The sequence below is a fragment of the Narcine bancroftii genome, chromosome 1 (genome assembly GCF_036971445.1).
Source record: "Narcine bancroftii isolate sNarBan1 chromosome 1, sNarBan1.hap1, whole genome shotgun sequence".
Taxonomy (NCBI): Eukaryota; Metazoa; Chordata; class Chondrichthyes; order Torpediniformes; family Narcinidae; genus Narcine; species Narcine bancroftii.
The window spans coordinates 194,388,983-194,414,675 of NC_091469.1; the positions used below are offsets into that span (position 1 = coordinate 194,388,983).

The 25,693-nt window shown below is 38.5% G+C and overlaps 1 protein-coding gene across 1 annotated transcript in view; it reads left to right on the forward strand.

The window, feature by feature from the left end:
• Positions 1 to 25,693, forward strand: part of nup188 (nucleoporin 188) — a 171,828-nt gene that overhangs the window by 129,301 nt on the left and 16,834 nt on the right. The window contains 15 exon segments of the mRNA XM_069886944.1: positions 7,812 to 7,901; positions 8,048 to 8,164; positions 8,275 to 8,444; positions 9,771 to 9,840; positions 10,213 to 10,280; positions 10,487 to 10,682; positions 12,251 to 12,328; positions 12,529 to 12,614; positions 13,826 to 13,971; positions 15,046 to 15,230; positions 15,331 to 15,531; positions 16,983 to 17,075; positions 18,214 to 18,372; positions 19,045 to 19,182; positions 19,742 to 19,816. Coding sequence (XP_069743045.1) covers positions 7,812 to 7,901; positions 8,048 to 8,164; positions 8,275 to 8,444; positions 9,771 to 9,840; positions 10,213 to 10,280; positions 10,487 to 10,682; positions 12,251 to 12,328; positions 12,529 to 12,614; positions 13,826 to 13,971; positions 15,046 to 15,230; positions 15,331 to 15,531; positions 16,983 to 17,075; positions 18,214 to 18,372; positions 19,045 to 19,182; positions 19,742 to 19,816 — 1,872 coding nt within the window.

Consider the following 25,693-nt stretch of genomic DNA (forward strand, 5'->3'; position numbering starts at 1 on the left):
CCATCTTTCAGCCCATTCTTCTAAGCAGTCCAAATCCTTTTCCAATCTTTGAAAACCTTCATTAAGCACAGTTCCATCTATTTTAGTATCATCCGCATATTTGCTAATCCAATTTACCATCTCATTATCCAGATCATTTCTGTAAATGACAAACAGCAAAAGACCCAATACAGAACCCTGAGGCACACTGATTGTTACCAGCCTGACAAACAGTTATCCACTCAACTCTCTGGCATCTCCTTTCCAGCCACTGTTGAATCCATTTGATTATCTCAAAGTTAATACCTACTGCATGAACCTTCCAAAAACCTTACTGAAGTCCATATAGACAACATCCACTGCTTTCCCTTCATCAACATTCCTAGTCACCTCTTCAAAAAATTCAACAAGATTGGTCAAACATGACCTTCCACGCATAAACCCATGTTGAGTATTCCTGATCAGACCCTGTCTCTCCAGGTATTTATATATATTATCTCTAAGAACGCTTTCCATTAACTTACCTACCACAGACGTCAAACTTACAGGCCCATAGTTGCGAGACTTGCTCCTCGTACCTTTTTTAAACAAAGGAACCACATTAGCAATATGCCAATTCTCCAGCACTATACCCATCTCTCTTGACATTTGAAAAACCACTGTCAGTGCCACTGCTATTTTTTTTCACTAACTTCTCTCAAGGTCCTGGGGAAAATCCCATCGGGACCTGGAGACTTATCCACCTTTATATGCTTCAAAAGCTCCAGTACTCCTCTTTTTTAATCACTACATTTTCCATAATTACCTACTTTGCTTCCTTTACCCCGCACAATTCAATATCTTTGTGAATACCAAAGAAAATAACGTTCAAAATCTCCCCCGTCTCATTTGGCTCAACACAATCCACTCTAATTCTCCAAGGGACCAATTTTATCCCTCACTCTCCTTTTGCTATTAACATATTTATTGAAACCTTTTGGATTTATTTTCACCATTTGCTATAGCCACCTCATATCTTTTAGCTTTTCTAATTTCTTTCTTACGATTCTTTTTACATTCAATGTATTCTTCACACATCTCCTTTATTCCTTGTTTCTTATAATTATTGTAGGTCTCCCTCTTTTTTTGAACCAAGTTTCCAATGTCCCTTGAACACCATGGCTCTCTCAAACTTTGGACCCTGCCTTTTATCCTGCCAGGAACATAAAGATTTTGTACTCTCAGAATCTCACCTTTAAAAGACCTCCATTTCTCTACTCCTCCTTCTCATAAAACAAATTGTCCCAATCCATTCCTTGTGAATCCTTTCTCATCTCCTCAAATCTAGCTTTTCCCCACTCAAAAACAGCAATCTTAGGTCCTGACCTATCCCTTTCCATAATTACATTGAAGCTAATGGCACTATGATCACTGGATCCAAAGTGCTCCCCAACAAATACCTCCTATCACCTTACCTATCTCATTCCCCAACAGACGATCCAACACTGCCCCTTCTCTAGTTGGTACCTCTACGTGTTGCTATAAAAAACTATCCTGCACACATTTTACAAATTCTAATCCATCCATCCCTTCCATAGAATGGGTTTCCCAACCTATATTTGGAAAATTAAAATCTCCCACTATCACAACCCTGTGCTTATTACAAACATCTGCTATCTCCCTATAAATTTGCTCCTTTAGTTCTCGCTCCCCATTAGCCATGCAGCCTCCCTGGACGAGCCCTCTAATCTATCCTGCTTAAGCACCTTTGTAATATTTTCCCTGACAAGCAATGCTACATCACCCTCTCTTGCCCCTCCAATTCTATTACACCTAAAATAACAAAATCCAGGAATATTTAGCTGCCAGTCACATCCCTCCTGCAACCCTGTTTCACTAATCGCTACTGTGTCATACTGCCAAGTGTCTATCCACACCCTCAGCTCATCCACCTTTAATGCTCCTAGCATTAAAGTATATGCATTTCAGAGTTTTCCCACTACTTATTCTGTTTGCCCCTATCTTTACAAACAACTGTATTATGTTCTTTTTCTATCATTTCCCCTCCATCTTCGTACATAGCATCTTCCTTCTCTATCACCTGCCTATCCAGCCCCAAACTTTGTCTACAAGCTTTCTGTTTGCAATCTAACCTTCTCCTTGCTGTTCCCTCCACCCAACCATTCTAGTGTAAAGTCTTCTGAATAGCCTTAGCAAATGTCCCTGCCACGATCCTGGTCCACCTGGGATTCAAGTACAACCTGTCCATTCTGAAAGGTCCCAGTGATCCAGAAACTTGAAACTTGCAATATCCTGCCACAAAGGCTTCACCTTCACACACGACCACGTAGCATATAAAAACATTCCTGTTTCAATCCCAAATTTAAAACACAAATCCGATATTTCAGATTTTGACCTTTGTAACTTCTGGGGCATAAGATATAATTGAAGTAGGAAGTTATACTGAACCCATCAATTTCTTGCATTTATAATTGATCTCATTACTATCCAAACATCAATCAGACCAACATCTTTCAGATATTACAACACCTAAGTCCGACTCCCATCTCTCTATCTCGATCTCTGCAAACCTGATTTTGAAAGCAAAATACAATTTTGTTATAAATTTAGGTCCACTCTCCAGCCAAATCATTAGTTCCATTTCACTTTCAGGTGGGACCAACGCTGGCCCTCTGTTTTAGTTGATCAAAAGTCATAAGAACTCCTACTGCATAGCGATCTTCAATGTATCTTATTCCTTTGACACACCATGAGTTTAGATTTCTGTTACCTAGATTCATAGGCATCAACACATTCTTACATAATGGTGCTCTTAATGATATCCCTTTTTTTTTCCCCCAAAACACTCATTGATTTCTTGCCATACTCTAATCATATGTATTAATATAGGATTATCCGTCCTTTTTGTTATTGACTTAATGCTCCACTTATGAATAAAACCTTTTGCTGCCCCCTCTCCCATTGGGTACAGTCCCATTTGAATCCGGAGGTGGGGGTGGGGGCTGCCTTCTTCAAAGAAAGATGAATCCAGCTTGTGCAGCCAAATAGTATTTTTCAAAATCCGATAGCCTAAGTCCCCCCATCTTATAGTCCCATATTAATTTTACCAACAAAAGCCTTGGCATCTTATTATTCCAAAGGAAGTGCCTAATACAATTATTTAATAATTTAAAGAAATTTTTCGGCAAAGAAATAGGCAGTGATTGGAAAAGATATTGTAATCTTGGCACCACTTTCATTTTAACACAATTAACCCTTTCCCACCAAGGTAATAGCAAATTTTTCCATTTCTGCAAATCCTTCCCTATCTTCCCTAAAAGAGGAGTATAATATTTACAAATTCTGCAAGTTATTATCAGTTATTATTTCCTCAATATTTAATTTCATCTCCCTTCCATTAAAATCAACTTCCTCTTTGATATCTTTCATAATCAAAGTTTGTCAGTGGCGTTATCTCACTTTTATCCATATTAACTTTATAACCTGAGACTCCTCCATATTTTTTTAGTTTTGTTTGTAATTTCTCCAAGGACTCAACCGCGTCGGATATGTAGTGGCACGTTGTTAACAAATAGGCTGATTTTATATACTACTTGTTCAACTTTGAAGCCTTTTTTTTAATCCTGATCTCTCCTTATAATCTCCACCAGTGGTTCAATCACATGGATAAAAAATCCTGGGGACAGTGGAAACCCCTGCCTACTTGAAGTTTGCTGGCATATGACTATTAGTTATAATTTTAGCTTGTGGTTTGTGATAGAGAGTTTTTATCAATTTATAAATATTCTACCTATACCATATTTCTCCAACATTTAAATAAAAAAGGCCATTCTAACCAGTTCAATGCCTTTTCAGCATACAAAAATACATAATAGAATTCAATTTTTATTTGGCCATGTGTATATTAAATAGTCTGCCCAGACTATCTTCCTTTAACAAATCCCTGATCTGTTACCTGATCTGAATGTATCAGTTTAGGTAAAAATTGCTCCAGCCTGTTGGCTAAAGCCTTCACCAATATCTTATAATATCTTTCAGAAGCAAGATCAGCCTATATGATGAAGTTTTTAATGGGTCCCTATTCTTCTTTGGCAACACTAATAATAGCTGTTGAAAAGAGTCCAAAAGTGTCTGAGTCTCCACTGCCCAGTCCAATACATCCATCATAAGAGGCATCAGCAAATCCTTAAGTTGTCTATAGAACTCGGGCAGGAATCCATCCTTCCCTGGAGACTTATTAGCATGCAAAATGCTCAGAGCCTTCTCAATTTCCTCTCTTGTGAAAGCGGTATCTAGCTCCGTCTGATCTCTGGCCTCCAATTTTGGAAGCTCAACAGTCACAGGAAACTCGTCCATCTCATTATCATCGCCTAATATTTCTGATTTTCAGCTTTGTATAATATTGTCTAAAAAATATCATTGATCTCTTTCTGATTGTGGGTTAGCATGTCTGCATCTGTTTTGATTGCATTTATCATCCTCGATGACTCCTCTACCTTCACATGCCAAGACAGAACCGTATGTGCTCTTTCTCCTAATTGATAATATTTTTGCTTAGATTTGAAGTTTTTTTTTATGTTCTGTACATTTGGAACATAATTATATCTCGATTTTTAAATTTTTTTTATTTTCATCCTTTGATATGCTTTCTCCAACTCTGTTATTTCCTTCTCTAAACCATCCACTTCCATGGCATATTCTCTTTTAAGAATTTTTGTATAATTTGCCCTCTCAGATAAGCCTTAAACGTATCCTTTATCAAAAAACTGTTATTGATGGAAGAGAGATTTGTCTCACAAAACAGTTCTATCTGTCTCATAATAAACTCACAAAAGTATGTCCTTTTCAAAACGTGGCATTAAGACGCCATCTATACACACTTTCTTGTTTTTCCAATATCAAAATGATTAAGGCCAGAGAGTAGTCTTGCCAAGTACTCCGTTTTTATCACTCTGCTTTGTAACTGCATACATTAAATATAAATCAATCCTTGTATGTGAGTCATGGACACTTAAGTAGAATGAGTAATCTCTCTCTGTGGAGTTGAGCTGCCTCCAGATATCAATCAAATTTAATCCTTCATAAATCATAGCGTCACATTTGCAGCTTTCGCCCTCATTACCATCCTTGCTGATTTATCCAATATCGGATCAAAACAAAAATTCTCTTTGCTGTTTTTAAAAAGACATCCTTCATAAAGGATTCGTCGTCATAATTTGGAGCATAAATATTTATAAACGTCCAGGGTTCTGCATAAACCTTGCAATGTGCCATTACAAACCTTGCTGCTTGATCAGTCGATATATCTTCTACTCTTACCGGTACATTTTTATTAATTAAGATTGCTACCATCTCGCTTTTGAATTAAAAGCAATGATATTACTTTCCCTACCCATCCTCTTTTTAATTTAGCATGTTCCAATTAAGTAAGATTATGTTTCCTGCAGAAAAACTATGTCCACCTTTAGTTTTTTTTAAAATGTGCCAATACCCTTTTTTTAACCATACTGTTCAACCTGTTAACATTAAGACTAATAAACTTTTAATGTTCTATCCATACCAGTTCTTAAACAAATATTGTTCAGCAATAAAACTGTTTTGATTATTCAAATAATAGTGATCTTTCCCCTTTAAAAAACACATATAGTGCTCCTGGTCTGATGGTGACGTAAACAAGAAACCCCAGAATCCCATGGAAAAGGCCTGCGGAATCTTCTGAGGAAGAAGAACCCTTCCCTTTAGCATCATCTTGTAAAAATGCTCCTCTCCTGGTGCCATTACCCCCTTAGACTTACTATTTTTGCCAAGTTCTCACTTTTTCTTGAGCTCTCCGTACAAATTGCGATAACATTCAAATAAAAAATACAACTTTTACTTAGTCCCATTATAAACATTCTTCTCAGTCTGCTTATTTCATGACTTCAGTCTTCTCATAATCTTCATAGAAATTCCTCCACATCTTTCTTAGACTTGAAAAAAAAATCCTGATTTCCCTCTGCTACTTCAACCCTCAGTGTCACAGAGTATACTATTGAATATCTCATTTTTTGACCACAATTGTCTCTTCACATCATCAAACTTCTTCCTTTGCTTGATCAAACTTGGGCTAAAGTCTTGAAAGAATGGTACCTTTCTGCTGTTGATCTCAAATGGGCCGCCATATTGTTTAGAATAATCAAATGCTGCTCTCAAAATTGTTTCCTGACCCCAGTAACTCATAAATATTACCAGGACTGACCGTAGTCACTGCTCCTCAGGTCTTCTGGGACCAAGGGTCTGATGAGCCCTTTCTACTTGTAGCTTCTCATTAAATTTATTTTCTTCGAACTTTCATGGGATTGTTCCCTTCAGTCCCCTCCTTTAATCCAATAATCTGAACATTTTTGCGTCTGCTAAAGTTTTCCCTGTGGTCAGTCTTGTCCAGCAGCATTTCCCTGTCCGAGTCCCATCATCTGTAAAGATTTCAGCTTTTCTTCTTGTAACCAAGTGGCCGATTTCCACTTGGCCTATTCAATGTCATCAATTGTTTCTGGGAGTTCACCATTCTCCTCTGATATTGTTTATAGCATTTTCCACACTTGTAAAACATGTACATAAGATCTCCATCTTCTCCAGGATTTTACTTAAATCTTTTGCCAGCACTGCTGTGTTCAACTGGTCTTGAGAGGCAGCTCTTGTGCCACTCCCTTTCGGGCTTTCACTTGAAAATCTCAGTGGACTGAGTAACTCTTCAGATTTTGTTTTTTTGCATTCTCGGTTTCTTGCTAGTCATTTTTTAAATCCGTAGTTGAAAAAATCTTTATTTAAACTTGTAAACTGTCTTTCTATATCTTATCACGGAGAGCCCATTCTAGACATGTCTACATGCCCCCCAGCTATCTCACGGTTGGTGTAATTGAAAAAGGACAGTTTAATGGAGCTCAGTTTAAATAGGGAGAAATAGGTTAAAGGAGTGGCTCATGTTTGTCCCTGTTAGGATGGTTATGTTTTCTGGATAATAGTTTTTGTATCTGCAATGCGATTGGCAAAGCATTTGAGTATATTATTGACCAGAGGTCCATTGTTGGTGATTTGTAACTTATTTATTATTGGCACCAAGACAGAGGAGCACCAAAGAAGAGGTACAAGGACTGCCTAAAGAAAGCTCTTGGTGCCTGCCACATTGACCACCGCCAGTGGGCTGATCTCGCCTCAAACTGTGCATCTTGGCACCTCACAGTTCGGCGGGCAGCAACCACCTTTGAAGAAGACCGCAGAGCCCACCTCACTGTCAAAAGGCAAAGGAGGAAAAACCCAACACCCAACCCCAACCCACCAATTTTCCCTTGCAACCGTGTCTGCCTGTCCCGCATCGGACTTGTCAGCCACAAACGAGCCTGCAGCTGACGTGGACATTACCCCTCCATAAATCTTCATCCGCGAAGCCAAGCCAAAGAAGCTTATTGGCATTATGACTTAGAATTTCATGTTAACTTAACGTCCTCCTTTTAAATGAAATCTGAATGTGTTGAATGATAAAATCTGAATTACTGATGCATATCTTATCACTTGAGATGATATTTTGATTGAGAGCTAAAATCCCAAATACTTAATTAGCAGACATTTATCTTAATTTTCCCAAAGAGTACAAAAATAGTGCTGGGTATAATCATTTACCTGCATGTAAGTGTGTTTGCATAATGCACATTATCGATAATTTGTGGACAAAATAATTCAAGGTTTCTGCTGATGGAGAGCAGTGTGAAGATCACACTTGTGGAAGATTCATTAAGAAAACAGTAATAAAGGGCCGACATGCACTGAAATAATATTTCCTGTTTTTATTTCTTTAGGTGGCTCCAATGTCAGTTTATGCCTGCCTTGGAAGTGATGCAGCTGCGATTCGTGATGCATTTCTTAATAGGCTGCAGAGCAGGACAGAGGTATCTATTCTCTTATGCCTTTATAATATTGATTCCGTTGATGTGGCAATCAACATTCTGAAGGGAAGCGAAGGATGAACTAAACTGTAAGAAGAAACAGATTCTCCAGGTGCAGTTACAAAACTCTTTTGTTTTCTGTGATTTAGGACATGCGGATTAAAGTAATGATGCTGGAATTTTTAACTGTTGCTGTTCAAACCCAGCCAGGCTTGATTGAACTCTTCCTCAATCTAGAAGTAAAAGATGGTGCAGTTGGATCAAAGGTGATGTATTAAAATTATGTTTTTGGGGAACAGTCTTCATAACTAAAAATGTCCAAAGCAACAATATTTAATTTTAAATTAATATTCTGTGCTGTGGCATGTGTTCGTAGGAATTTATCTTGGGAGAATGGAGCTGTCTACAGGTAGTATTGGAATTTATCGATTCGAAGCAACAAGGAAAATACTGGTGTCCTCCTCTTATCCATCGTGCAGCCATTGCTTTTCTGCATGCATTGTGGCAGGACCGCAGGGACAGTGCTATGACTGTCCTACGAACCAAGTACGTCCACTGTGATTGTTAATTTTGTTGTAAAGAAGTTTTTGGGGAAGAATAATCATTGTGTTTAGATTTAGACGGGCAGCACAACCATTTCAGCCCAGGAGTCTGTGCTGCTCAATTTACACCCAATTAGCCTACATCCCTGGTATGTTTCGAATGGTGGGAGGAAACTGGAGCCTCCAGGGAAAACCCACACAGACACGGAGAATGGACAACCCCCATACAGCGCAGGATTTGAACCCAGATCCCGATCACTGGCGCGGTAAAAGCATTGCGCTCATCGCTACACCAACCATGCCACCCATGATAGCAGTTTATATTGCGGTTGAATATTATAGTGTGTATTTCAAAAGTAAGATCTTGTACCTAGATTGTGTGCAAGGTTAATTAGCTTTGGTTAATTGGGAAAGTACACGAAAGGTACGATGGTTTTTGATATTTTATATTCCTTGTTATTTGTGGGTACTTTATTTGATCATGAGGGTGACTGAAATGCTGGAACATTATCAGATTTGTTATGGGGATTAGTATGAAGGTACGCCACTGCAATGAGGAAGATGGAAAGATAAGTATAAAGGATACAAAATACAAAGCTGCGGTCCTGTTGACGACAGTTAAAATTATAAGGGCTTTAGGTTAATTTTATGAGAAAAGCCATCATCAGTGAATAACAAAGCAGAAAAATTGAAATAAATGGAGCACAATCCATCGAGTTGGTCTGTGGTACTTGGTGCTTGAACATATATACATGCAAAAGTCCTTTTGCAGGGATGGCATTAGGAAAGGCAAGAACTTGGGTGCACTGCATTTTGGTAAAGGATGTGAGGAAAGTGGAAACATTGGTAAATACATTCTCACAGTCAGTAAAAGCAGGAAACATCATAGAAGCTGTCATCAGTGGAATAGAGGAAGAATTGAAACAAAGCTTTTTCCACATCAACAATCATTCTAATTTGCCTAACTGTGTGGAGGATGTAAATCAGTGACCAAAATCTTGTTTTATTTGATCAATTTCAAATCAGTTAGGCTTTTAACAGAAAAGGAAATCTTTCTTACTGGCTCTTTAGCTATTATTCAATCCCTATAGGGGCTGGATAATGGGGATTTTACCGTATCCTGAAATATTTAAAACCCTATGTCTCTGAGTTGGTTGCTAGATTGTATCCATTTTCTCCTGTTTTTACTATTAATTCACATGCATTCAAATGAAGAATGCTAGCAGAACAGCAGGTAGCTCATTTAATGTAATTTTTAAACTTGACCTGTACTATAACGATGTAGAATTTTCTTTGTTTCTTTCATTATTGTGTTGATTGTATTTTCCAGGGATCGATTCTGGGAATATTTGACATCTGTAGTTTTTGGAGAACTACCAGCTCCTTCTGATATTACAGAGGTATGATATAATTTTCAGCATTCTAATCCTTTGCTCTCCAAAAAATGTCCTTATCTCCATGGAGGTACACAGCATCTGAACATTAAGGGCAAGATATAGCTGTTAGTTTCACAGCTAATAAAATAGTTGGAAAGGTTAGAGTTGCAGCTTCCTAACTGTGTTAATGAATACTTCTTAAAAGGCAATTATCCACATCTGCTGTGGTCTTAGTAAAATTTGAGATGTTTTCCATATTAAAATTGCTTTGAAAGCTCACCTTTCAAAACTCTTTATCTTCCACTCTCTCTAAAACTTGAAGCATATTTGCTGCCATTGCACAATTTATATTTTTAACATGTTTTGCTTTAATTAATATTGGTTTATCCTCTATAGAAGAGTGTCTTAGAAACCTGTGCATTCACCCTGAAGATCATCTGCCTGGAAATATACTATGTTGTCAGGTACAATAATTACTATTTCAAGAATACCAGCCTTTTCCTTTATGATCAATGATATTTATAAAGAAAAGTTATCTGTAAATAAAAAAAATGCTGGAGAACTCATAACTATCCAAAACCATTGGATTAAATAAATTGAGTTCTGGAATCATTTCTGGTTGAGTTTATCTGAGTTGATTTTTTGTTTAATTTTTTTTCTTCTCTCTCAGGGGTTCTCTGGACCAGACCTTGCAGAACACTTTGAAGATGTTCTTTGATAAGAAGCGATATGAATATTGGTCTGAATATATCAAATCTCTTGTTATATATATGGCGGATGCAGACACTGATGGGACCTCCACATTTCTTGAATTCCATAAACTGATATCAGCGTGGAGAATGTTTCTTGTTCTGGCTACTAGCTATGTAAGAATAAAGTTTTAGATCTTGCATACAAATATATGTTAGGAATGCTAAATTTGAAGCTCCTTGATGTTCACAAGCAGCTTCAATGATTATTGTACAGATGGACATAACTGCAGTGACATTTGTTGGCATCTAATTAAATCAACTGATTATTGTCAGAATCTGGACTTTTCCTTGATCTTCATGCTTTGTTTGAAATTTTGCCACAGAATGATGGGTATCTCCTATATTATGTACGGGGCTCTGATATCTGATAAAGATTATAAATGCAGAATTAAATCAATGGATATATGCTAAAACTTGTAAGAAAGTTATTGATGGTATGATGATGAGTTACTCCAAAATTGGAGAAGCCTATTGCTTTATATTATTTTCTAATTTACATATTTGTTGATGGAATGTAGAGGTCACTCTCCAACTCTATTGCACCCTCAATGGAGTGGCTTGCTGGACCATTTCAAAGAGTATATAAGAATCAATCACTTCGGATTTAGAGTAGGAATGGCAGATATTCTTTCCTAAATGAAATTGGGCTTTTTGTTACAATCTGAAAGTTTCAGAGTTTCTATGACTGACTTTTAATTCAGAATAAATTCAATCAATTGAATTGAAGTTGTGCATCGGGGTTGAAGGAATTCAATATCTTCATTCTAATTTGCTGATACGAGGAGCAAAGTCTCACTCACTGGTTTCAACATGGAGGGTGGGCATTTGGGCCATCAAGTCTATACTGGATCTTTATAACAGGAGTCTAGACCCACTCATTTCCCCTTCCCTGATAGCCATACAGGTATGTTTCTAACTTGCCTAGCTCTCTTTTGAATGCTGATATTAAATTGGACTTTAAGTCTATTGTCACATGATCCAAACTACAGTTAGAAATTTTATTTTCTGAGCAAGATAATATACAGTTAGAAGGTTCATTTTGTGAGTATCCTAGCTCAAAAAATCCATACGAGGTTCAGCAGTAAAAACAGTAGTGTGCAGGAGCAACGGCAACATTATTTTACTACTGTGATGTTTGTTCAGGAATCTGATAATTGTCTGTTTGGGTGGATGGGGGGGGGTGGTGGGAAGACTCTCCTTGATTCTTATTGTGCCCAATCTTTTACTTGTTAATCTTTCTTGCATGTTTTTCTGAGGCAGCCAGAAGTGTAGATGGAGGGAGGGGTCTGGTCTGTGTGATAGTCTGAGCTGTGTTCACACTCCTGCAGTTTATTGTGGTCTTGGGCAGAGCAGTTCTCATGCTAAGTGGTGATGCACAGTGCATCTGTAGAAGTTATTGAGGGGTGCAGGTGATGTGTCAAATTTCTTGAGGCTTCTGAGGAAGAGGAGACGTTGATGCACTTTCTTGCTCATCGTATCAGTGTGGTTGGAGATGAACTGGAACCTTTCTACTATCCTCATCTGAACAGGAGTGTACTTCATCCCATTTGTTGAAATTTATGACCAGTTCCCTAGTTTTACTGATGTTAGCAATGTCTCCAATGCAATGTGAATTCTGAGGCCAAACATTCTTTTGCCTTCTCTCGCATTCTTTGCCAATTTGAACTTTATTTATTCCACAGGAAGAGGTGATGCAACTATGTGATTGTTCACTACGCCTGCAATTGCTTCATGATGTTCTTGAAGCAACAAAAGTTTTGGTAAGTTTCTTGTAATGAATCGCATGCATATTTGTTGTCTTGGCTATGATAATGAGATTTGAGTGTGTATCCAGCACTTTGAATCACCTTGTACCTTTCCAGAAGAGCACTTCATACCTGAGACTTTTTGGAAGTGTGCTAATTGCTTGCTTGACCATCCTTTTGCTAGACTCTCATAATTATATATATTCTTCTGTTAGTTGACAGTTCCCTCATCTGCTCCATGTCTGCGTATGGGATCAATGCTGGCAACACTGCTTTTAATCCTATTGAAACAATGGAAAAGGTACGAAACATGAAGATCCACCTGATGATAGTGTACAATGTGCTTGGAATTATATCAGATTTCTTCTAAGTGTTAAATATTTTTTGAACAAACATTTGCAATCTAATTCAGATTTCAAGCAACTGTAAAAATATTGAGGAAAATAAATGTTAAAAATATGGAAGTTTAAAATTGGTGCTCCTCACTGTTAGTTCACCAATCATGCAACATGCAATCTCAAGCAACTGGAAAATATACTTATGCAGCTTTTATCAATCCCCAAAGGTGCCAGATATTAGGGGTTTCACTGTATGTCATTTTATCATGCTGTAGCCTCCTCTTAGAAATGTTAAAATAAAATTATCCATCCTGTATATAGGCATACCGTGGTTAATGAGTTCCAAGCACGTTCAGTGCAATGGAAAACTGCACTGTTCAAAGCATTATTACAAACTTAATACCTTCCAATCCTATAAAAGGGATATATAAAACTGATCTTTATTGGCAATAAGTGAACATCGTTTATTTAAGAAAATATTTGTCTAATGTAGATTTGTGTCAAATTGCCCTCATGAGACTTTCACCAAAGTTAGATCAGTTGCATTGCGGGTTAGTGCAGGGAGCCTGATTGTAGCAGGGACAGCAATAACTTTCAATGCAGTCACTTAACTTTATTCCATAGCCAATTCCAGGGGTTCACCTCCCCACAAACTGATGTTGTTCAGTAGTTTGGAAACTCGCTGGTCTGCCACATCAGAGCAGAAACTAAAAAAACAGATTCCCATCAGTGTAAGCCAGCGTGCTGCAGGATAGTGCAGGGAGTCCAATCACAGTAGGGACAGCAATAAGTTTTAACACAGCCACTTAAACTCCACAGCTCAGCGTCTATATTTTGAACTAGAGTCGTGCAAAGTATTATGAGGGGGTTAAAATAGCAACAACAATAAAACTTTAACGTTGCAAATTTAAAACTGCGGGTCAGAAATTTCAAACTGTGTTATATTAAAACCTGCGCTTTGTTATATAGGGTATGCCTGTATTTGGTAAAGGAAGAGTAAACATTATTTATTCTTTCTGTTTTGGATTCAGAAGCATACCTAAAGCATTATGGCTCTGGATATTGTCCTGGATCTGATGCTATTATTTATTTTTAAGGAAGTTATCCTATTTCATTTGCATGTCTAATAATGGATTAATGAGACCGAATAATAATTTCTGGGTTTTTTTCTCAGCATAATTGTTAATGTGTACAAAATCCTGGATCCATTGGATCAAATTCTGGAAAGCCTCTCACAGAGTAACCAGTACTTCATGGAGAAGACAAAAGCAAAAATATATTCTGCTATTATTATTACTCTTCAGATCAAGCATCTACGAGGTAGGACTTCTTTTTTCTTGATTTTCTTTTAAAAATTAAGATATGTGCATGGTGGTTAAGAATCAACATTCTGAGGAGGCAAAAAAATATTTGAGATCAACAGGTCACTCTTTAGGTCATCGGATGTAGGGGAGCAAATAATGGATATGGTGATTTCAGTTTTTGCCAAAAAACTGGGTCATTATTATTTGCTTCTGTATGGAATGTAGTCAGGTTTATTCTAATAGGCCAATGATTTATTTCCCCCCCCCCCCCCCCCGGCCCAATCTGCAATATCAATTGCTTTTTCTTGTTGGCAAACTGTTTATATTTCCCTAATTACTCCTATTTTGTCTCCTTGAACCACTGTAGATTTGTGGTGCAGGTGTTCCCATTTTGTGGTTAGTTAGGTGTTCCGACTTGCATTTATAATGATAATGTGCATTCTGCAATGTTATCCAAGAGGAAAGAGTGAAACTAAACACTTAATAAAATCAGAAGAGAAGTGTAATTTGTTTCTGCTTTATGGACGTGTGTGATGTAATTAATATAAAGCTCTATGTGGATGATATATGTGACAGGCATCTTGGTTTTGGGTGTGATGCTGTCTGCATTCAGATTTTTCTATGCTCATATATGAATTAATGTTGCTTGGGAGTTTCATAAATCTGAATTAAAATAGAGTATAATTGACTTAAACTGAAAATCCATCCAATTTATGACTGTTTGTAAATACATTCCTATCATACTGTTGTAGATTTTGCAATGTTTCTAATGCAGACAAAGAATAAAAAGGGAAAAAAAATCTTTATCTAACTTTTCCTCTGAATGTATTCTCCCTCTATCTGTTACTCCACATGTTGAACCTTATCCTATTACCTCTGGACCTTTTTTCCCCAGCTCGTTTCCCTTTTTACATATGTAATTTCACCTTTTTATCTTAGTCTTGACAAAGGGTTTTGACTCAAAGCTGATTGACCATTTCTACCCATTGATGCTAACAGACATGAGTTTCTCCAGCAATTTTTTGCTCGCTCTTTCAGCATCTGCAGCTTTTGTGTTTCTCATTTACAACATCTCTAATCTCTTGTTTAGTTAGTGACTTCCCCCAGTATTCGCAAATGCTGCTAACTGTGTGTGAAACCGTACACAATGAGTCAATTGTTCTATTGGACCAAACACATCATGCACTTACAACGGATGCCGGCTTGTTCGATGACAAAGACAGTATGGAAATGGATTGTGCACCACGATTTCAGCAGAAGGACCAGAAAGATGGGGTAAGGGGAGAAAACTGTTTAATTGTATACCTGGCAGAGGGTTGAACTGACAACATAAGCATTTTATGGCCTCAGTTACAACTAGTCTTTTCTTTTCCAGGTGTGTGTGCTCGCTCTCTATCTTGCTAAGGAACTGTGTGAAATGGATGAGTGCGGTGATCATTTAATCTCAATTACTCGAAAGGTTCCATTTCTTCCTGCAATGCTTAGCACTTTGGAACTTAGTCTTCGAGTGAAACAGAATCTACATTTTACAGAGGCATCTCTGCACTTGCTTTTGGGCCTGGCCAGAACTCAACAAGTAAGCAGAGCTACTAAATCCTAAAGGAAAAACAATAAATTCAGCAAAATTATAGAAACATGTTACTAATACTCTGCAGGCCAGGCAGGGTCTGTGGAGAAGGAATGGGATTTGAAGTTTAATTTTCATAACTTTTTGATCTAAACTCAAAGTTGGAAATCAAGCTTGGAGAGAACAAAATGAAAGCTGATGATAGGGTGGAGTCCATGATATCCTAAATGGAAAAGGGCAGTAATGAGGAGCAGAACTCTAGTAGAGTTGAAATCTCAATTCTTTCAGGTGGCCAGAATACCCCGATGTAAAGCCGCATATTCTACCCGAATGTGGCTGTCGGAAGGCCACCTGAAAGAGTCTGATGTGGCTTGGAGGAGTACTCACCAACCCTCCTCTGGGAGGTAGAATCTCCACATCTGAGCAGTACCCTGAGGCATCTGAATTGAATAACGGGCCCGCGACTCAAATCCGCACTCCTGGGGCCCCCCTCCTCGCTGCCTGACAGCCCCCCTCCACACGCCTGACAGCCCCTCTCCCCGCTGCCTCTGCCTCGACGTCCCGCACTGACAGGAGCTGGAGTGCCCTCCGAGGCGCCTCTCCTGCAGCTGTCCCTTTCAGGTGGATATTGCAGTGCTTTCAGGGCTGCCACCTGAAAGATCATTCCACAGGGCTGTATCCGCTTCTGCAAGCGGATTCTTGGTGGAGAATGCACCTGAAAGCGGCTACAGATCCAGCGACCCAGGTTCAGTTTTGACCTGTGGAGTTTACACATTCTCCCTTTGATAGCATAGATTTTCTCCAGTCGCTCTGGTTTCTTCCCATATCCTAAAGATGTGTGGATGGATAGCTTAATTGCTCACTGTAAATTGACCCTCAGTTTGTATGTTGGTGGTAGAATTTATGTAGAGTCGATGGGAGTGTGGGGATGATAAAATGGGATTAGTGCAGTTGGGATCTTGATACCTCTTTAGTTCCCTTGTTGGTAATGATGTTGATATTCCTTTCACTGTATTTACTGTTTCTCTGGATTTTAAAGGCAAAATTATATTTGGGCAGTCTGTTGTATAGTTCAGAATGTTGCACTTTTAAATGCTTTGGAAATAAATTGTTCTGGAACTTCAGCTTTCATTTTAATGTGTATTATGCTTGACATTAAATTTTGAATTGTCTGTACATTCTTGGTTGATGTTCACTGTGTAATAGATTTTGAAATTAGCAGTCTCTGGAAACATTGTTTCCAAGTCCTTTCAAATGTTCTTTGTTTACATTAATTAACTTGATCATGTTTAAAGATACATTAACATGAAAATGGAGAGTTTTCCAGACACAGCAACAGTGATGTGATTGTTTTAAAGATGTGAATAAACTCAAAGATCCATTAAAAATTGTTGATAATTTTGAAAACAAAATATGCTTATGTTAAATTCTATAATTTTTCTCTAATTTTGTTCTGTAAGGGAGCAGCTGCAGTGGGAGGAGCTGGTGTCCTACCAAGCATTTGTTTGCCACTTCTAAGTGTTTATCAACTCAGTGCCAATGGTACCACTCAGGTACTGTACCTCATAACTGTTTCAAGATCTTAAGAGAATTGTTTCTTTGTAATTCAAGTAGTGTATCATGTATGTGTAAAACAGACACCTCAATGTGTTACTCAGAATGTTTGTTTTAAATTAAATCTAATATTAAATTGTATCCACTTTTGAGAATTTCATGGGGAAATATCAAGAAATAATAACATCAAAATATTATGAATGTCGAGAGCAGCTCTTCTCAATGGGAGCCCGACACCGTCTGAGGGCCTTGTTTTCAGCTTGGGCAACATAAATATTTTTTTAATGTTGTTAGTAGGAGAGAACTACAGAAGAAACCAAAACCAGACAGCTTCAAAGGGAAAGGGGCCATAAACTTTGAGCAGACTCCTGTTGGAGGGGTGGGGGGAGGGTGGGGTTGGGTCATAGCCGGTAAAAGGTTGAGAATGGTTGGTTTGGAATAAGCCAAATACTTCATAGCTACTACTGGAAGTTCTAGGAATATTTTGAAATGAAACTAATTAATATTCAATTATTGGGTTAGATTATATGTTCCCTTCTGGATAATCCTTGTGTGATGACAAAATTATAGTTTGATTTCAAACTATTGCTTTGTTAATTATTTTGTTCTGATTGTACATTACAACAGACACAAATTCATTTCTAAAAGAATATTAAATTTGACAATTTTGGCTATCCGAATCTGCTATTTAAGTTTATAACTTTCTAAGTTCCATTTCTTTCCTTTCAAGTGATGAGATTGATTAATATCCTTTTCTTTGTGTGGAAGAAATCCTATGATCCAACAGCTGTCACAAAATTTTATTCAAAACTAACATGTCAGCATGATGCAAAGAATCAAAACAAGCATGTTACTGGAAGAAAGGTGTTTTATTTCAGTTCACTCATAGCTTGTATCACATATCAAATCTTCGGCAGGTGGTTATAAGTTTAATTGTAATCTTAAAGTTTTCCAATTGAACCAATCAGGTAGCTTTTCAACTTTCACAAACACCCTGAAACTTGTATAATGTGTATCAGGTGTCCAATTTTTGTCTTCATTGATTTTGTGTACAATACATTTTTGATGTTTCAGGTGGAGAATTAATTTCCACTAAATTCCTTTTCATATTTTCCATTTTTCTTTTTTATAATCCAGACTTTGGGATCTTCACGAAAATCTCTAGATGCACCCTCGTGGCCAGGTGTTTATCGGCTCACTATGTCGCTGATGGAAAGACTTTTAAAATCACTACGTTACAACTTCCTTACAGAAGCATTAGACTTTGTTGGGGTCCATCAAGAGCGAATACTTCAGGTAGGGTCCTGCTTTTTAAAATTTTATCTGCACCAACTTTATATTTTCTTGACGGACTGACCACTCCTTCCATAAAGTATAAAAACCTTTCTATAAATGAATATTCTAATTTGTTTCAATGCCTTGTGCATAATCTGATTCATGGGGTTGGTAAATGAACAGCTAATTCACCTGTTGAATCATAAATTGCTTGAAAGGTATGCATGTCTAAAACATATTGCTATTTTAATTTTTCTGGTGATTCCCTTGCTTTTGTGTGGTTTTGTTAAGGCTTGATTATAAATGCCTGTTGACCCACCTGTTTGCTTGTAATTCAAGTTCACATGCAGTAGTTCAGTTGATTTATCTGTCTTAGCCACCAGATGGAGCACTTTGCAGAATAATACCAAGACTTCAATGTTATATGATCCTGAAAGGTTACTTTATGCTTACCATCCAGGATTGGCATGAAAATCATGGAAAAATTTATTCTTTAATTTTCTTGCCATCACACCCGAAGAAGAATGTTATTTTATTTTTATATGTCTTTAAGTAATTTTAAAAATAACAGCACTATGGACATGATTAGCTATCCACTGTGCCATACGTTTATGTGATTTTATTATGTTAAACATTGCATACTGATGTTAGACATGTCAGGATATCTGTCATTATCTTTTCCCACTCTTACAGTGTTTGGATGCAGTTCGAAAAGTGCAGAGCTTGGCTTGCCTCGATGAAGTTGATCATACAGTTGGGTTTATTCTTCAACTTTCCAACTTCATCAAGGAGTGGCGGTTTCATCTGCCACAGCTGCTTAGAGATGTGCAGGTACACTTCATTTAGGAAAGATAAAATTGTCAATATGAGAAATTATTGCTTCTAACAGAATACCAGAGAGTGAAATCCTAAGATTGTGGGTGCTTTAACTGTGCTAATTAATCAAAAGTAAATCAAGAACTGAGACTCTTACTTAGCCTAGCTTGGGTCAACTAATTGTGATTTACCTCACACAGCACAGAAAGCAGATTTTTTAAAATTATGGCATCTCTGTAGCGTAAATCTTGGATTAATTCTGGGAGATGCATTTTTCAGATTAGATCATTCAATAGCAATCTGCTTAAACATTTCAAGTAATAACTGTGTGGAGTGTGTTAAATCAATATGTTGTGTAGCATGTTATGTATCATGCAAGTCAGGATGTTACTATTTTAAGAAAGTTTTGTATTCTTGCCCTGGTTTTTATGGGTGCTGATTCTGTTCAGTTTAGCAGGATATGGATTGTTGGTAGATGACAAGTGAACAGAATCATCCAATGGGTTCAAAAATGTTAGATTTGTTGAAAGGATGCTCCGTAGGCTGAAGATGACTGCTTGTTCTTTTTGTACAGGTGAACCTATGTTACCTATGCCAGACATGTACCTTTTTGCTTCATAGCCCCAAAGTGCTTCAGCATTATTTACAGGTCAGTATGAAGTTGTTTCTCTAAATTGAGCTTCGTCCATGAATAAAAACCATAGAACATTACAACACAGAAACAGTCCTTTGTCCCTTCTAGTCTGTGCCAAACTATTTTTCAGCCTAGCTCCACTGACCTGCACCAGGCCCATAGCCCTCCATACCACTCCCATCCATGTACTTATTAAAAAAATATTTTCACACAAGCTTGTACAGCCATATACAGTGTCATGCCAACAATGGCAGCTCACATTCGAAAGTACGTGTATTCACTTTCTTTATGACTTGTAATGGAAGATTCTAAGTTTACCCAAGACATGACTATATACAAGCTTGTGTCTCTACTAACCCCCCCCCCCACTTCCCCCTCACATGAAACAAGAGTACTCATTTAAGCATCAACCAATAACAACAAAACTTTAACACCAGGAAAATAAATAATGAGGGGCAGGGATTGTTGCAGCTCAGTGGGTGGCCTCTGGGCCGATATTCATTCCTGACTTTCCTTGATCAGGATCAGTGCGAGGGAGAGAAAGCTGCGGCAAGGAAGGGAGAAACCAATTACTGCCATGCGCCTATGTAGTGCATATATGGCTGCCTGATCTTATGAAAGGGTCCTGTGGGAATCGTTTGCCTATAATTTTCTCCAGGACTTGGTCTAGATCTACCCAAAAGGGCCTCACCTTGATACGTGACCAGGTTGCGAACACAAACGTCCTGGTCGCGACACCACATCTGAAGCATTGGTCCGAGAGTTCAGGTTTTGACCTGTTTATTTTCTGTTGCATTAGATGAAAAAAGTTATACTGCACCAGGCTGTACCTTGCATTGATGACCATGGTCATGCTTTCCCAGCTCAAGTCGGACCAGCATCTTTCATCAATTTCAATGCCGACTCCCATCTTTCTCTCGACCTATGAAGGCCCGGTTTGGGTCCCTCCGACTGGATCAGGCAATACATTGCTGAAATTAATTTCTTACCGCTCCCTCTTTGAATCAAGGCCTCTATATTATTGCATCGACGTAGGACCCAATGCGTCCCGTAGAAAAGACCTTATTAGAAGATAGTGCAATGTCTGATTTGGCAAAGCATATTTATTTTTTAGCTGCTCCAGTGACATTAATTGCTCCTGCTCGTAACAGTCCTCTATGCACCTGATGCCATTACAGTGCCAGATGTCCAGGATCTTGTTACCTACCCAATGGTATTAATTTATTAGGAGTCAGGGGCGGTTTTGATGATAGCTCCACTTTAGCATTCAGATACTGATTAATTTTGGTCCAGATACTAATCACTTGTTTTAGTATGGGGCTGCCCTTCTTCCCTGACAGCAATTTGGTGTCCCATTTGTAAATGAAATCCTCTGCTATCTTCTTGACCACAAAGTGCAGATAATTTTGTGCCCAGGATGGTACACCTCCTCTCTGAAAGAGAGAGGTGATGTATCTCGACTGAGCTGCCCAATAATATTTTTTGAAGTCTGGCATTCTCAATCTGCCTAGACTATAGTCCCAAGTTAATTTTTCCATAGAGACCCTTGCCACCTTACCACTCCAGAGAAACCTTCTAACCGAATGTAGCAGCTGTTTAACGAAACCCCGGGGCAACGGCACAGGCAATGTTTGAAAAAAGAAACTGGAATCTTGACAACACATTCACTTTGATGCAGTTAACCCTACCCACCAATGTTATGGGCAGGGACATCAACCTTTTTAAGTCCTCCTCGACTCTCTCCAGCAAAGGGGTGTAGTTTAACTTGTATAGATTATTCAAGTTACCATCGATATTAACTCCTAGGTATTTGATCCTTTCGTGTTGCTACTTTAAATTACTATTTTCTTTAAATTGACTATACCCTCGGTGAGTGGCATCACCTTGCTCTTTTCCCAATTGATCTTGTACCCAGAGAGTTTCCAATAGTCCTTGACATGCAGTCAAGGCAGAGAAGTCGCAGGGTCTGACAGATATATCAGTACATAATCAGCAAATAAGTTAATTTTGTGCTCCTGGCCCACTCTATAATCTTTAATGTCTGGATCCTGATGAATGGCCTCCACCAGAGGTTCCATTGCCAGCACAAAGAGAGCCAGTGACAGCAGGCACCCTTATCTACTAGATCTGGTAAATGAGAAAGGCTGAAGACACCTTTCCATTGGTTACAACTTTTGCCTTGGGTTCATCCTGATCCAATTTTGAAAAGTTGGTCCCAACCCTACCATCTCCAGCACCTTAAATAAAAATTTCCACTCCAGTCTTTCAAAAGCCTTCTCTGCATCCAAGGAAATGGCCGATCCCCTCTCATTTCTAGATTGTGCCAGATGCATTATAGTCAACAATCTGCCAATATTGTCCACTGCTTGTTTCTCCTGCACAAAGCCTGCCTGGTCTTTGTTTATCATTTTCAGCAAATGCAACGCTAATCTGTTTCCCAGGGCTTTGGCTAGGATCCTGTAATCAGTATTCAGCAGGGAAATTGGCCGATAAGAAGAGGGCTTGAGGATCTTTACCCTTCTTCAGAATTGTCATAACAATCACCATTGTGAATGATTCCGAGCGGGTCCATGTTTCCCTAGCCTGGTCTATCACCTCCATATACAGAGGCATTAATAAGTCCTTAAATTCTCGATAGATCTCAGGCGGGAATCTGATCTCCCCCGGAGACTTCCCTGCTTGTAGCACACACAATGCATTACCCAGCTCTTCCTCTGTAAAAGGAAGATCTAATCCCACCTATTCCTCTGGATTCAGATGTGGAAGATTTAATCTGGCCAGGAACTCGTCCATTTGATTGGGATCCCCAGTCAATTCAGATTTATGCAATCCTTCATAGAATTCCCTGAAGGACTCATTAATTTCGTTTGGTTTAACGAGACCTGGCCATTCCCTGTTTGTATTGCATTAATTGTTCTAGAGGCTTGTTCTGCCCTCAACTGCCAAGCAAGGTCCTTGTGAGCTCTCTCCCCCACTCGTAATACTTTTGTCTTGACCTCATAATGGCTTTCTCTATATTATACGTTTGAAGTGTATTATATTCCAATTTCTTGTTTGTAAGAGCTCTATAATGGTCCTCTGAGCCTGATTCCTGAAAATCCTTCTCTAATTGGGTAATGTCCTTTTCCAATTCTTCCACTTCCCTCACATAATTTTTCTTCACTGTCTTTGTATACCTAATTATCTGGACCCTCAAGTAGACCTTAAGGGTGTTCCACAGAAGAAATTTATCTGGAGTAGAGGGGCAGTTGTCCTCACAAAACAGAGCTATTTGAGTTCTTATAAAACCACAAAACTCCAGCTTTTTCAACAGCAAAGTGTTAAGACTCCACCTATATCCCATGTCCTGCTTATCTGGCATATCTATAGTCAAATCCAAGGGGGAATGGTCTGAGGGAGTCTTTGCCCTATACACTACCTTCCAAATGGGATGAAACCAGAAAAAGATCTATTCTAGAGTAGGAGTCATGATGCTTTGAGTAAAATGAGTAGTCCCTCTCTCTTGGATGCTTTCTCCGCCACGCATCTGTCAAATTCAGCTCCCACATGCAGTCAGTGGTGGCTTTCGCCGCCCTGGTCCTAGTTATTCATTTGTGGATTTATCCAGTGTAGGATCCAGACATAGATTAAAGTTGCCCCCATTAGAATATTTTTGTTCCCCTCTGCTAATCATAGGGAAATGTCCTGTATAAATTTTTCATCATCATAGTTGGGGGCGTACACATTCATTTGGGTCCAGAATTCTGAATATATCTGACAGTGCACCAGAACAAATCTTCCCATTTTATCTGTAATCACCTCCTGCACCTTCACTGCAACACTCTTCCCCTCTAGAAGTGTCACTCCACTTGTTTTTGAGCCAAATAAGGAGGATATAACCTGACTTTGATGTTCCTGCTCAGTTAAATGCATCTCTTGAAGGAAGGGCATATATAACCATATAACCATTTACAGCACGGAAACAGGCCATGTCGGCCCTTCAAGTCCGTACCGGTTCACTTGAACAACTCCACTAGCTCCTCTGCAAACTCTTGAGGAAGTAGGGGCTTTCTTCATGATGCCATTCATGTGATCTAATTTTCCACACTCCTCTCCCAAACAAGAGTGTGTCACATGTAGACAATCTATTTGGTCACCTCTTCAAAATATTTTTTATCAGAATCATCAATCTTGGGTTTCAGACACTTAATTGTAGAATTTGTTTTTCCAGTTCAGAAATGAAGAAAATCAAACTCATTTGAGAACAATAAATGGTTTAATTTCAATTATTTTAATTAATTTCAAGATGCTCAGTCAAAAATGTCTGTAAAACAATTTCCCAATTGTTATCATACTAAAAGAAATTAATAGGTTATCCAAGATCAGGACAATCTATCCCCATTTTTTAAATGTGTGCCAAGATCCTTTCTGCTTCACTGGACTGTTTAAGCCGTTGGTATTAAAAGTAGCAAACTTTACATTTTCAGCCATTACCCCTGGGTCCCATCCATGTACTTGTCTAAATTCATAAATGTTAAAATTGAGCCCACATTCACCACTTCAGCTGGCAGTTCGTTCCACATTCCCATCACTCTCTGTATGAAGATGTTTTCCCTATACTTTTTCCTTTTCACCCTTAACCCATGGTTTGTATCTTACCTACCCTCAATGGAAAAAGCCTACCTACAATTACTTTATCTATCCCCCTCATAATTTTAAATACCTCTCAAATCTCCCCTCATTTTTCTAGTTCCAGGGGATAATGCCCAAACCTGTTTAACCTTTCCCTGTAACTCAATTCCTATAGTTTGGGCAACACCTTAGTAAATCTCTGCACTCTTTCTATCATATTGATATCTTTCCTGTAGTTAGATGACTAAAACTCCAAATTTGGCCTCACTAATGTCTTGTACAATTTTACCATATCATCCCAACTCATGTACTCAATACTTTGAATTTTAATGACCAATATGCCAAAAGCTCTCTTTACAACTCTATCCATCTGTGATGCTACTTTTAGGGAATTACGTGCCTGTATCTCCAGATTCCTCTATTCCTCCCCACTCCTCAGTGCCATACTGTTTACTGTATATGTCCTTTCTTGGTTTTTCCTTTCAAAATGCAATACCTTACACTTGTCTGCATTAAATTCTATCTGCCAATTTTTAGCCCATTTTCCCTGCTGGTCCAGATCCTTCTGCAAGCTTTGAAAACCTTCTTTGCTGTCCACAACATCTCCAATCTTAGTGTCATTTGCAAACTTGCTAATCCAATGATCATTGATACACATGACAAACAACAGAGGTCTCAGCACTGATCTCTGAGGCACACCACTAGAACAGGCCTCCAGTTTGAGAAGCAATCATCCACCAATATTCTCTGGCTTCTCCCAACCAGCCATTGTTGAAACCAGTTCACTATTTCACCATGAATACCTAGCGTCTGAGCCTTCCTGACTAACTGCTCGTGCGGGACCTTATCAAAGGCTTTTCTAAAGTCCATGTAGACAAAATCCACAGCCTTTCCTTCATCAACTTTTCTGGTAACCTCCTCTAAAAACTCAATCAGATTGGTTAAACGCAACCTACCATGCACAAATCCATGTTGACTATGCCTAATCAGTCCACGGCTATCCAAATAATTATATATCTGGTCTCTTAGAACACTTTACAATAATTAACCTACTACTGATGTCAGGCTCACCCAGGCTCATTTTCAGGGTTACTTTTGGAGCCTTTTTTAAACAATGGAACAGCCTGAGCTACCCTCCAATCCTCTGGGGCCACACCCATGGCTGAGGACATTTTAAATATTTCTGCCAGAGCTCCTGCAACTTCTACACTAGCCTCTCTCAAGGTCTGAGGGAATATCTTGTCAGGCCCTGGGGATTTATCCACCCTTATTTGCTTTAAG